This window comes from Mus caroli, unplaced genomic scaffold (assembly GCF_978045245.1).
Source record: "Mus caroli unplaced genomic scaffold, Mus_caroli_1 scaffold_8, whole genome shotgun sequence".
Classification (NCBI taxonomy): Eukaryota; Metazoa; Chordata; class Mammalia; order Rodentia; family Muridae; genus Mus; species Mus caroli.
Window position 1 is genome coordinate 114,083,457 of NW_028227263.1, and position 13,063 is coordinate 114,096,519.

The 13,063-nt window shown below is 52.7% G+C and overlaps 1 protein-coding gene across 1 annotated transcript; it reads left to right on the plus strand.

The window, feature by feature from the left end:
• Positions 1 to 2,888: 2,888 nt before the first annotated feature.
• On the plus strand, positions 2,889 to 12,853 carry Scn1b (sodium voltage-gated channel beta subunit 1). Its single transcript, XM_021166656.2, has 6 exons — positions 2,889 to 3,236; positions 4,673 to 4,839; positions 6,675 to 6,915; positions 11,530 to 11,671; positions 12,082 to 12,153; positions 12,241 to 12,853. The coding sequence occupies exons 1-5, from the start codon at positions 3,197 to 3,199 to the stop codon at positions 12,146 to 12,148; spliced, it is 657 nt and encodes a 218-aa protein (XP_021022315.1). The 5' UTR covers positions 2,889 to 3,196; the 3' UTR covers positions 12,149 to 12,153; positions 12,241 to 12,853.
• The last annotated feature ends 210 nt before the right edge of the window (positions 12,854 to 13,063 follow it).

Consider the following 13,063-nt stretch of genomic DNA (forward strand, 5'->3'; position numbering starts at 1 on the left):
TGGGTATTGGGGATTGAGTCTAAAGCCCTCACTTTTGCTAGGCAAACACTGTACCCACTGAGTACCACTCACAACCAGGCTTTCCACATCTTGTTTTATTTCTTAATTTTAAAATTTATGTTTATTTATTTTGAGTGAGGTTCTACTACGACGGTCTGGCTGTCCTGGAACTCACTATGTTGAGCAGGCATGCCTTGCATGCACAGGGATCAACCGCTTCTACCTCCCCAGGGTGTGGGCCGCCTTTAGCCAGATTTAATAATTAGGTCTCTAAATCTTTTCTGTTGTGAGATAGGTTCTCACTAAACTGCCTGCTGGCCTTAAACTTACCCAGTAAAGCCCTAGTAGGGCTTTACCTTGCCCTGCTCCCACCTCAGCCCCATGAGGAGCTGGGATATATCAGGCCTGCATCACCAGGCTCAGCATTTATGTGACTCCTAACAAGGCTTGGCAAAGAGTAAGTCAACTATTTACCACAAAAGAATCGGAAAAATGAGACTCATATAGGGACCATCAAATGGGGACCAAGCTGTACATTTCATTGTGGGACAAAACCTTTTTTTTTTCCGAGGGGGGGTATACAAGACAGGGTCTCTGTGTAGTTTTGGCTGTCCTAGAACTCACTTCCCAAGCTGGCCTTCAAATTAGAGAACTGCCTGCCTCTGCCTCTCTAATGCTGGGATTAAAGGTGTGTGCCACCAAGCCAGGCTTTGTGACAAAATCTTAACACCCTCACGGCCACCACTGAAGCATAATTCCTCTCCCCCTGACATCTCCAGATTTAACTTTTTGTTTTAGATTTATTATTTATTCTTTGTGTGTATGGATGAGTATTTTGCCTGCGTGGGTGTTTGTGGACCATGTCCTCAGAACTGGATCCTCCCTAGAACTGAAGCTCTGAGTGGTTGGGAACCACCCTGTGGGGTGGTCCTCTGCAAGAGCAGCAAATGCTCTTAACCACTGAACCATCTTTCTAGCCCCCGATGTTCAGATTTATACACAGGATGCCATCCCTCCCCAAACCAGGCGCCTCCCCGCCAACCATCTGTGGTACTAGTAGAGCCCAACCATGTCCTCTGTCAAACCCTGGGCTGAGAGAGGTCTGGCTGGGTAGAAGGACCTTTGGAAGGGCACATGCTAAGTTGTGGAGTGGGAGGATTGGGTGGAAGCAGGAGCAAGCAAAGGGCAAACCCTGCCCTCCCTCCACCACAGCTGTGTGATTAGGCTGCCACCCGTGCTGCAGCTCTCTCCTCATACCTGCCAACGGAGCACAAGGACAGCACCTTGGAGTAAGAAGAAATCATTTCATCAGAGTAAAAGGCTGTTCTGCCTCTACCACAGCAGGGCTCCTCTTGTAGGGCTGTGAGGAAGTGCCCCTGTGTCCATTGCTAAGGTCTGTCCTCTCCGCACCTCCTCCTCCCAGCCCCCACCAGAGCCACTGGTGCTGGGAAAGGGTTATTTTCTGCACAAGGAATTTCGTGGCTTGGCTTAGGAGGTGCTGGCGCAAAAGCAAAAGCCCAGACCACAAAGGTGTCTGGTGTCCCTGGCTCCTGGCTGCTAGGTCCTGGACCTGCCTCACACTGGGGCTTCACTGGGGCTTTATTTCATGCCGAACTGGAAGCTAGGACAGGGCCAGCTAACCCCTGCCAAGAGTCTCTCTCCCACCTTGGTCCTGGTGGCCCTTTACCGAGCCTAGCAGAAGTTAAGGTGCTAGGGACCTGTTTGGGACACAGGTCAGTGCCCTCACCCAGGGGGTGAGGTACACACAACAAACAGACAAATCATATAAAAGAATACAAATGTGGTGTGGTTGTACATACTGAAGCAGGAGACCTCCAGTTAGAAGTCAGCATGGTCTACATAGTGAGATCCTGTCTCCAAAGTTAAACATACAGGACCCACTCCCCTCCAAGTTGTCCTCTGACCTTCATATGTATGCCTCGGAATTGGTGTATGGTCTCACACATACAGAGTAAGTAAAATATAATAAAAACCAAAACAAACCCCCATAATGTTAGGTACTGACAGCTGTTCTGACAAAGTAAATAAGAGCCAAGATGATGTAGTCAGTGAGGAGAAAAGCAGATTACTCAAAATGGGCACAGAAAATACTGTGAAGGTGACATTGGAGCCCTGGGCTTCACAGGACAATCAGCCCTTCCATCACCTGGGGATAGTAGGCGGGGTCGGGGTGGGGGGTGTCCAGGCAGAATGGAAGTAGGGCAAAAGCCCTGAAGCAGTGATGAGCTGGTGTGCTGGGGGTGGAGGAACGGTGGACGATGGAGTGGGAGGAGAGCTGGGAAGATGACGTCAGAGTAGCAGCGGGGGATCGCGGGAATGGCCCCTTTGAAATCCCGCACCTCCGACCCCCAGAGCTGTGGGATGCCAAGGTACCCTTTTGGCTTGGATAAGGTCTACAGGTTTCTATGTATACCTAGCTTGACCTTTTCACTCCGCCATGCCCTCTTAGGTCCTGGCTCAGAGATCTCCAGTCCGAGGGATCTCAGGTGTCATAAGTAGGTCTCTGGGATGTCTCAGCCTTATCTCCCCCAAGAACTGGGTAAGGTTAACCTCTATAATTAGGAAGACGGAAATTGGTCCCTCAAACTGTCCTCCAAGTCCTCTTGGGTGTCTAGAGATGACCTTTCTCAGAAGAGGAAGAGGAAAGGTTTCCGACACCCCCAGAGAGTCTGGCGAAGTCGGAGTGACCCAGACCATGCAACGGGTGCGCAGAAGCCGCGAAGCCACCGGAGAGGCCGGTGCCCGGGCGCCTCCCGGGCCGCTGCGGCAAAGGCTGGGCGGCCGCGCCCTCCCCCCGCGGTGATTCATCCCGCCCCCTCCCGCTCCCTCCTCCCTCCTCCGTCTCCCTCCTCCCTCCCCGGCCGCCGCTGCAGTGCGCAGGAGCCCGCGGTCCGCACCCCAGCGCCGGGAGCCCGAGCGCGAGCAACGTCCGGAGCCAGGCAGGGGTCGCCGCAGCCTGGATGCGCCCTGTGGCGCGCGCGCACGCAGCATCCCGAGCCTCCCGCCGCGCGGCGGGGATGCCTGCTCTCCGAGCCCCGGGGCTGGGCCCCCGGCGGTAACCGGAGCGGGGGGGCGCGCCCCCCCAGCAGCAGCTGCCGCGCCCGCGCCCGGGCCAGTCGCCGCCGGGGCCCATCGCCTGTCGCCGCGCTCTGCGCACCCACCGCCTTGCGCGGCCATGGGGACGCTGCTGGCTCTCGTGGTGGGCGCGGCGCTGGGTGAGTGTTGCTGGGGAACACGCGCCATCGGCGCTCGGGACGCCCCCCGCCCGAGTGGCCCGAGCTGCGCCAAGTCCCGGCCTGGGAAGTTGTGCGCGGTGCGAGGTCGTTGGGGTCGTGGGACCCTGGACGGCACAGAAGGATCGTGGAGATGCAAGGGTTTTTCGGGGGGTGTGGGGGGACACTTGGTACAGAGGTGCCGCCGCGGGCGCCGGGCCGGGGGCGAGGAGACGCGGAGTCAGCTGCTTGCAGAGCCCCGCAGGCTGCAATGTGACACCCACAGCCGCGTGAGGGATGGGGGAAGGCAGCGCCTGGGACTGGGGCCCGAAACGAACCGGGAGGCATGGATACCGAGTGAGGACTCCGGGCATGCCCTGGACGTGGAGGTAAACTGAGAGACAGACTGGGGCAGACAGGGACATTGGAGGGAGAGAGTTAGGAACTGGAGCCAGGAACAGAGAAACTTGAGAGCAGCAGAAAGATCTGGAGAGACCAAGAAGGGATGGAGATAGAGAGGCAGTCCCAGGAACAGAATGCCTGCCAGATGGAGTTTAAAACAACAACAGTAATAGTAATGGTGAGACATACAGTGGTGGGAAAACCGTGGAATACAGCCCTGCTGGGATCTTCAGAGACCTTTAGGAGGAATAAACATAGGGGAGACTGGAGCAAAAGGGAAGGTGAACCAGAAACCCTGAAGACTAAGAGATCGGGAGGTTGCGGGTGGGGGAGACAAGGAAAAGACCCAGAGCTAAAGTTGGTGACATGACTTACTCAGTTAGTGTGTGGTGGGACACAAGAGGTGGCAGGTAAGAGGGTGAAAGAGGGACCAGAGGCCTCTAACCCAGTGGTGAAGCAAAGAGCTTGGGGTGAAGGTCTTGAAGCGAGGAAGTGAGTCTGCTGAAGAGGGGACAGGGCAAGATGGTGAAGATCAGGAGGGGATGGATTCCGACACAGAATCTAGGGGAAGAAAGAAACAGAGCTAGAGTGAACCCCCTCACCCAACCTTCCTATCTCTCAACCCACGACTGGCTCTGCAGACGTCTTTCATGGTGGGAGTGACATGTAATGCTAGAGCCACCACTTAGAAGGCTATTGGCTTTTTGAGGACCTGGGCACTTCAGTGGAGTTACTCACCACAGTGACATCCTCTTTCCCGGGGCCTCCAGTGTACGTATTCTACTTAGCAACTACTGGGGATAAAGATGACAGATTCTTCCACCTAACAGGCTAGGGGAAAGGCAGGTGGAAAACTGAGGTTCTCAGGAGATGGGTGACTCGTCAAGGTCACACAGGGAGTGAGAAGCAGGGACAGGTTTGGCATCCACTGTTGGTAATAAGGGTGGAGAGGAAACAGATGGTTTCCGTGGGGCAGCAAGCCCGGTGTTGCCTCGGGTGGCAGGCGCCTTGCTAACCGGAGTCCACTGTGTCCGCAGTATCCTCAGCCTGGGGGGGCTGCGTGGAGGTGGATTCCGATACCGAGGCTGTGTATGGGATGACCTTCAAAATCCTGTGCATCTCCTGTAAGCGTCGTAGTGAGACCACCGCCGAGACCTTCACGGAGTGGACCTTCCGCCAGAAGGGGACAGAGGAATTTGTCAAGGTGTGTGGGTGCCTAGGCTGGGCTAGCACCCAGGTGTGGGGTGGAGCCAGCAGTGCTGGGTCTCAGGGTTGTTTGTTTGCTTGGGTATTGCTTTTAGTGCTAAGTAGCTTGGTCTGGTTTCTAACTCTTGTCAATCCTCTTGCCTCGGCTTCTTGAGTGCTGGGATTACAGACATGCGATTGGCTTGTCTGAGTGCATTGCTAATGATGAGGATGTGATACGGTGGATGACCTGGATTTAGATCACCACAGACTGCTGACCACCTTAGGCAAGTCACAGAGCACATGTCCCCAGTGAGGGGCCATGGTCGCTACTCCATATTTTTAGGTCACTACATTTATTTTTAGAGTGTGTGTGTGTGTGTACATGCCATGGCGTGTGTATTGAGGTTAGAAGACACGTTGAAGAAGTCCATTCTGTCATTTCACCACACGGGTCCTAAGGATCGAAGCCAAGCTGCCAGAGTGGTGGCAAGCACCTTCACTTGCTAAGCCATCTCGCTGGCTTCAACTCCCTAGGTCTGTGTGAGGGCTGAATGAGTTGATGCAGCTGGCATTATGGCTGGTAGGGGGGAAAAATGTCAAAAAATGTCACTGGAATTACTTGGCACCAGCAAAAATGTCTTGGACAGTCATAGAGCAAAATCAAAGAGTAGAAGCTTTTTTTTTTTTTTTTTTTTTTTTTTTTTTTTTTTTTTTTTGGTTTTTCGAGACAGGGTTTCTCTGTGTAGCCCTGGCTGATCCTGGAACTCACTCTGTAGACCAGGCTGGCCTCAAACTCAGAAATCCACCTGCCTCTGCCTCCCGAGTGCTGGGATTAAAGGCGTGCGCCACCACGCCCGGCGAGTAGAAGCTTTTGCACTGCGTGTATATTTTGAAATGTGTACGTGGCAGGGGAGGGAGACTGGGCGATGTGAACGGAGGCTGGGTAAGAAATGTAGAGAGGGCTGGTGAGATGGCTCAGTGGGTAAGAGCACCCGACTGCTCTTCCGAAGGTCCAAAGTTCAAATCCCAGCAACCACATGGTGGCTCACAACCATCCGTAATGAGATCTGACTCCCTCTTCTGGAGTGTCTGAAGACAGCTACAGTGTACTTATATATAATAAAAATAAATAAATCTTTTTTTAAAAAAAGAAGAAATGTAGAGAAAGGAGGCTGCAGAAGTCAGGCAGGCTTCAGCTGTGAAATTGTGTGTATATATGTGTCATAGGGTTAGAGTAGTCAGGGTCTGCTGTGGTCCCAAGGCAAGATCTCAACTTCTTTGATTCCCTCACTGTCCGAAGTCAAGATGCCTGAGCTTGGGCTAGGGACATACATGGCTCAGTGAAAGAGTGCTTGCCTGAAATCCACTAGTAAGAAATTGGGGGCAGGGCTTAGCAATAGAGCCCTTGCCAAAAATTCAACAGTAAGGAGCTCAAGTGTGGCTCAGAGTAGAGCCTACTCTACTCTGAATAGGTTCTACAGCTCTACTGACCTAAAATTCCTAAGTGAGGGGCTAGGGTGTGGCTCAGTGGTAGAGCCCCTGCCTAAGATCCTCCAGTGAGGGGCTGGGGTGTGGCTCAGTGGTAGAACACGCAGTAAGGGAATGGGGGTGTGGCTCAATAGCAAAGCACCTGCCTCACATGTACAAAGATTACAATGCCAGAAACACACACACACACACACACACATGCATACAACCTAAAAAACAAAAAGAAAACCTCAAAAGATGTTGATCCCATATATGCCTCATCTGTCCTTGGGGGGATCAGGATGGGGAACAGGTTGGGAATGGCATATGGAAGACAGGCCCAGAGGGTGACTCATATGCCCCACTCATCGCTAACCACCTAAGATCCTACGCTATGAGAATGAGGTGCTGCAGCTGGAGGAAGATGAGCGCTTTGAGGGCCGAGTGGTGTGGAACGGTAGTCGGGGCACCAAGGACCTGCAGGACCTGTCCATCTTCATCACCAACGTCACCTACAACCACTCTGGCGACTACGAATGTCACGTCTACCGTCTCCTCTTCTTTGATAATTATGAGCACAACACCAGCGTCGTCAAGAAGATCCACCTGGAGGTGGTGGACAAGGGTGAGTTGAGCCTTGTCACTCCCTGGCAAGCCAGATGGAGGGACAGATGGAAAGTAGGGGAGAGGTTGGTGCCACATAGAGGCCAGCTAACACCCTGAAGCCACAGGGAGAAGGACACCCTTTTTCTGGGTCTGGAGTCTTCATCCCACAGGAGGTCAGATTAGGCCTTTCCCCTGACAAATGGTATGTGCATCAGACCACACTCATGCTGTGTGACCTCTGACAGGTGTATTCCTATCTCTGAGCCCCAAGCTTGTCCCCAGCAACCAGAGAATATTCTCTATGGCTTGATTCTCCATTCTCTCAGCTGGGGCCCCATAGGGGAGAGGCTGGGGGCCTTATTGGGGCACAGCAGGAATAGCAAAGGACTCTGGTGTTTCTGAGCAGAGCCAGCATTTTGTTTCCAGCTGCCTTGGACCTCTTCACCAAACCATTTTATTGTTTTAGTTTTTGAAGCCTGCTTTGTTAACCTCCAACTCTTTTTTTTTAAATAGGTATATCCCAAACTTTTAAAAAATAGATATATCCTAAACGTCTCCTTTAAAAAAAAAAAGATGTATTTACTTAATGTATATGAGTGCTCTATCTGTACATGCCAGAAACGGGCGTCAGATCATACATTACAGTGATTGTCAGCCACCATGTGATTGCTGGAGTAGAACTCAGGACCTCTGGAAGAGCGGTTAGTACTCTTAACCACTGAGCCATCTCTCCAGCCCCTAGCCTCCAACTCTTGATCCTCCTGCCTCAGCTTCCCAAGTGCTGGGACTACAGACATGTCTCACTATCACAGGATAGATCACCTTCTGATCAACATGTACTGGAATTTTCCAGGGTCCTATGTCCTATTGTCTTAGAAGTCAGGGAGCTATTCCAAGCCTGGAGGCAGCAAAGAACTCTGGGAAGTGGGTCACTGGGGGCCGGTAGCAGTGTGCATCTTCCTAGATCTGGTTCCTTTACCTCTGGCTTCTTAAAAAGCCCCCGTTGGACCCTCCCACCAGCATCTAAGGAAGGAGCCTCACCACCCCCATTTTATGGACCCAAAGGCAAAGGCTCAGGGAATTTAGCTCCTGTGACCAAGTCACCTGACTGGGTCCTGGATTTGAACCCAGCCCTGCCTGGGCTAACGCTCCCTCCCCAATCTGTTTCTCTAGTGCGTCAGCCAGAGCCTGTGGGATTCTTTTTATAATTAGCTTTTTTATGTTTCTCATCAAAATGGTACAGAAGGCAAGTCAGAGGCACATTCGAGGACGTCACCATGCTGCGTGTGTGGTGGGCGGTGGCCACAGAAAGTGGAGTTTTGCCTGGGTGGACAGGGGTCCACAGAACTAAGGCCACCTCGATAAGGGGCCTCACACACCCCTGCTTGTGAGAGAAAAGCTGGAGAGCACAGTCAGTCTCTGTCTCATGGGGGCCCTTGCTCAGGGCAGGCCCGTGTGCAGAGCAGAGATGCCAGCTCAGACCTCCCTCTGTGACTGTAAAGCCTGCCTTTGATCCACGTTCTCTGCCCTGTTCTAACTCTCAGAGCCTGCACAGGCGACTGCGCTCAGAGCACAGAGAGCCTTTTCTGTTGAGCTCATGTTTTCAGAAGAGTCTCGAATTTTCTACTGCTATACCCTAATACTGCTTCTTTACGTTCTGTATGATGTTTTCATTTATTTTGTGTGTGTGTATGGGGGCACATGGCACGCACACGCAGTGGTGCACATGTGGAGTCACTGATAGGAGTCAGTTCTTCTTCCCCGTGTGAAGCTTGGGGAGCAAACTCAGGTTGTCAGACTCGGCAGCCAGTGCCTTAATCTGCTGAGCCAAGTCAGTGGCAATATCATATCATATCATATCATATCATATCAATCATATCATATTCTGGTATTTATTTTCTTACTTATGTGTTCATTTTGAAACATGTTCTCTACTATATAGCTCAGGCTAACCTCAAATTCACATTCCTGATCAAACAAGTTCTCTTGCCTCAGCCTCCTGAGTGCTGGAATTATAAGTGTGAGTTACCACACCCGAAAGGCTAATATGTATTGTTTTGTTTTCTCAGAGACAGAGTTTCTCCATGCAGCCCTGGCTGCCCTGAAATTCTCTCTGTAGACCAGGCTGGCCTCCAACTCAGAGATCCATCTGCCTCTGCCTCCCTAGTGCTGGGATTAAAGGCATGTGACACCATGCCCAGCTGGCCATGTTTTTTGTTTGTTTGTTTTGTTTTGTTCTGTTTTTTGTTTTATTTTTATTTCTGTTTTGGGAGGCTTTCAAAGACAGGGTGTAATGCTATTTGGGCTAATGTACAACTTGCTATATGGCCAAGGATGACCTTGAACTCCCAGTTCTTCTGCCTGTCCCCTCATATGCTAGGATTACAGCTATGTGCCACTTTGCCCATTTTATTGAGTGTTGGGATGCAAGCCCAAGGCTCCCTGCATGCTGGACAAGTACTCTGTAAACTGAACCCTTATTTTGGATTTTTGATATAGGTTCTCCTTCTGGGAGGTGGGTGCCATCTTGCTTGGCTCCTTCAGGGTTCGGCCGTTATTTCCACTCTTGTCTTGCTGTGTTCTGGCATCAGCCTTATTGGCCCCAAAACACAGTGGAGACTCATCCCAAAGCAGGGTGATGGGTGAAGGGCAGAGAAGGCTCCTCCTGGGGCAGGGCAGGTGTGGAAGGTGGCAGGATGTAACTGGATCACCCAGCACAGGTGGGGTAGGCAGCCCAGCACCACAGGGAACAGTAGTGCCAAAGCAGGCAGGCCAGAGGAACTGACGCTCATAGCCTCAGAGGATGCTGAGGAACCTGGCTCACAGGGGGCTGCTGTGTGGTCCCACAGTCTGTCTTAGAAGATTCCTGGTGTTTTAAGAAGGCAAAGATGGAGTCGCTGGTCTGTGATACCAGCTGAGGCTGAGGCAGAAACCTGGGCTGTAGAGAGTTCAAGGGTAGTCTGGGAACCATGGCAAAACCCCATCATCACATGAAAAATAATGTGGCTCAGTGTCGAGCTCCTGCCCAGCATGCATAAGCAGATGTCTGGGAGGAAAGGGAGGGAATTCAAAGAGCCACCCAGAGGAAGCCGTTGCCCCGCCCCATGTGATCCAGTGGGATCTCCCTCAGCTTCAACTCCTTCTCTGTAAAGTGGGGGGTCCCGCTGTCCCTCCTCCTGAGATGCTCCATGGCTTGCTAAAGACAACTTGGATATTTGATAGCTGTAACTAGGGCTCACCTTGGCCACAGGACTGTGATTTTACACTCTGAACAGTTATGCTTGGAGTTGAGCCCTAGCTCAGAGCCCATCTTGGCTGTACATCTTTGTCTTTGGGCCTTGGAGTCTTTGTCTGGAAAATGGGCTGTAGATTTAAAAGACAACCAAACTGAATGTGGTTGTAGCATGCCTTAACTCTTGGCATTTGGAATGCAGAGGCAGGAAGGTTGTGAGTTCAAGGCCAGCTTGGGCTATGTAAAGACTTGCTTTTCAAACAAAGATGTATAATTTAGCACAGAGCCTGAGGAGGGGCATGGGTAATGCCTGTTGAATGAATGAGTGAGTGAATGAATGAATGAGTGAGTGAGTGAATGAATTGGGGAGCATCCAGCCCTGCATTCTGCCCTCCCTCCTTCCGACTCAGAAACAGCAGCACCATCCAGGCAGGGTGGCAGGCACAAGGCTCATAGGAGGAAGACCAGAGGGAACAGCAGGGGGTTAGGGGAATGAGATCCGGGCTCCCATGGGGGCCAGGGACACAGGGTGGACACCAGCCAAATCCGGCTGAGGACCTGTGCCAAAGTGCCCTTCCCTTCCAGTCCTCTGGCTGGATGCACTCCCTTTACAGTTAAATTTAGGCCCCATGAAAAGAAGCTGGGGAGGCAGGCCAGCACTGCGGAAGCATGGAGGCTTTCCGCAGCAGCCAGTGCAGAGTGAGCAACGCTGGCCGCCAAGCTCCGTGTTCTTCCGTAGCCTCTGCCCAGCAACCGGGAGTGGTCTCTCTGCCAGAGGGGCTCAGAGACAGAGAGCCATTTGCCTGAGATTGCACAGCTAATAAAAAGCAGGCCCAGAGCCCCTGCCTGCCTATAGTCATTCTCCTATATGGCACCCAGCTACCACTAAGCAAGACACCCACTGAGTCTTTGACAGGCTGAGCACTGTCATGAGAAATTGGTCTTTTGCTTCTTGTTGTTATTTTTGCTTGTTTTTTTTTTTTTGGTTTTGTTGTTCGTGGTGGTGGTCTTTTTCTATTTCTGCTGTTGGAGGCAATGGAGGCCCAGAGAACCTTAGTCATTTTCTCAAAGTCACACGACTGGCAGTGGTGAGATTTAAACTCAAGGGTTTTGATTTGTAAAATTACAGACTGTAGTTCTCTCCCCGCCCCCATCCTCCTGAATGTCACAGATACCACATCTGAAGCACCCTGGCCCTAGACCTATCCAAGCACCTTGCCACTATCGGAGTAACTGTAATACCTCCAGAAACCAACATGGTTACATTGTTTGTGGCCCAAGCTCAGAGAGGTTGAACCACTTGCCCGAGCTCACACAGCAAGCATACTTCCACAGTGGGGGCTGTTGTGTCTCCCTGAGCTAGGGCCTCTGCCGCCTCCTTAACCATGCCCTGCCCTGTAGCCAACAGAGATATGGCATCCATCGTGTCGGAGATCATGATGTACGTGCTCATTGTGGTGTTGACCATATGGCTCGTGGCAGAGATGGTGTACTGCTACAAGAAGATTGCTGCTGCTACGGAGGCTGCTGCGCAAGAGAACGCGTGAGTGGGGCTGGTAGGGAGGGCTGGGGCCATTTAGGTGCCATCTGTCGTTCAGAGTATCTGTGTCAAGAGGCAAATAGTGTAGTTGCTCGCAGATGAGGAAAACGGAAACCCAGAGAAGAGGGTGGCACTGCTGCCAGGCAGCAAAGCCGCAACTCGAACCCAAGCCTTCTGGTTGGCAGAGTTACAGCTTGTTGGTCCTGGGCCTCCACAGATTCCTGAATGTCCCATTGGTGCCCTGTAGTTAGAGGCCTCTCATTCAGACTTGGGGTGGGGGTGGGGGACACCCAGTCCACAGCCCTCTCTAATCTCAGGAGCCCTGGAGGCCTAAGGCAGGGACTCAAGTCTATCCCATTCTATTCAGGGTTGGGCCTGGAGGGTCACTGTCTGCCTTTCCTTCCCTTGCACAGCTCAGAATACCTGGCCATTACATCCGAGAGCAAAGAAAACTGTACAGGCGTCCAGGTGGCTGAATAGCGCTGGTAAGGTTGATGGACCGACGGGTCTGCGCATCGCCAGCCAAGAGGGCTCAGGGACACACTCTTAAGTCTCCACTTCTTACCCTGCAGGCTCTGGGCTCCGCCTCATGGAAGAGCCAGCCCCTACGGGTACCCTCCCGCCCTACAGTGGGGATCAGCCCCTGGTGGGTACCCTCCCCCGGCAGTGGGGATCAGCCCTTCGGTCTCCCCAGCCTCACAGTTCTGCAGTGGAGCCACGAGGGTGGGAGCGGGCAGGGACTGATCCCACCTCACCCACCGCCTCCCACCTACCCTCCCACCGCCATGCATGATGGGTGAAGCAATATGGCCGCCCCACCCTGCTTTTGCTGCCTGTTTGGGGGAGGGGGCGGTGAGGCGAGGGGGCAGGCCCCGCCCCTTCTTTTTGCTGATTTGCACATAGGCCACTTCCCACACGCACTGCCAGGCCAGCCGGCCCCACCCCTGCTTGATGGGGTCAAGAGGGGTCGGGACAGGGACAGTAGTGGGCAGGAGGTTCTGGGCCTCATCTCCCCTCCGCTTCCTCCGGCTGGACCTGGGGTTCCCTTCCTGTGACACCTCCTAGCCCTGGCCCACCCGCCCTCTCTCACCAGCCTTCAATTGTGGTCTCTTGGGAAGGGCCTCTTCGGCCTCCTCTCTTTACAGAAGTAGTTTTTGTTCATGAAATAAAGATTCTTGGACTCGAGTCTCTATTCTCTCATTAACACTCTCACCCTCCCACTGCATCCTTCAGCCCCGACCCCTGGGCCTCGTGATGAAACATGTTTCTTGGGAATCTTCATTCCCAGCAAGCAGCAACTACTCTGCCACATTTAAGGGTGCCACCCGGAGCTGTTGAAGTTGCTTCGAGCTTAGTTAATGCTGTGACTCTGAGAGTCATTATTTCATGGAGTAA

Excerpts from the sequence above, each read along its gene's own strand:
- Scn1b (XM_021166656.2), top strand. The coding sequence starts at position 3,197 with ATGGGGACGCTGCTGGCTCTCGTGGTGGGCGCGGCGCTGG. Across the intron at positions 4,840-6,674 it reads GGACAGAGGAATTTGTCAAG|ATCCTACGCTATGAGAATGA; the intron begins GTGTGTGGGTGC and ends TAACCACCTAAG. Across the intron at positions 6,916-11,529 it reads CCTGGAGGTGGTGGACAAGG|CCAACAGAGATATGGCATCC; the intron begins GTGAGTTGAGCC and ends CCTGCCCTGTAG.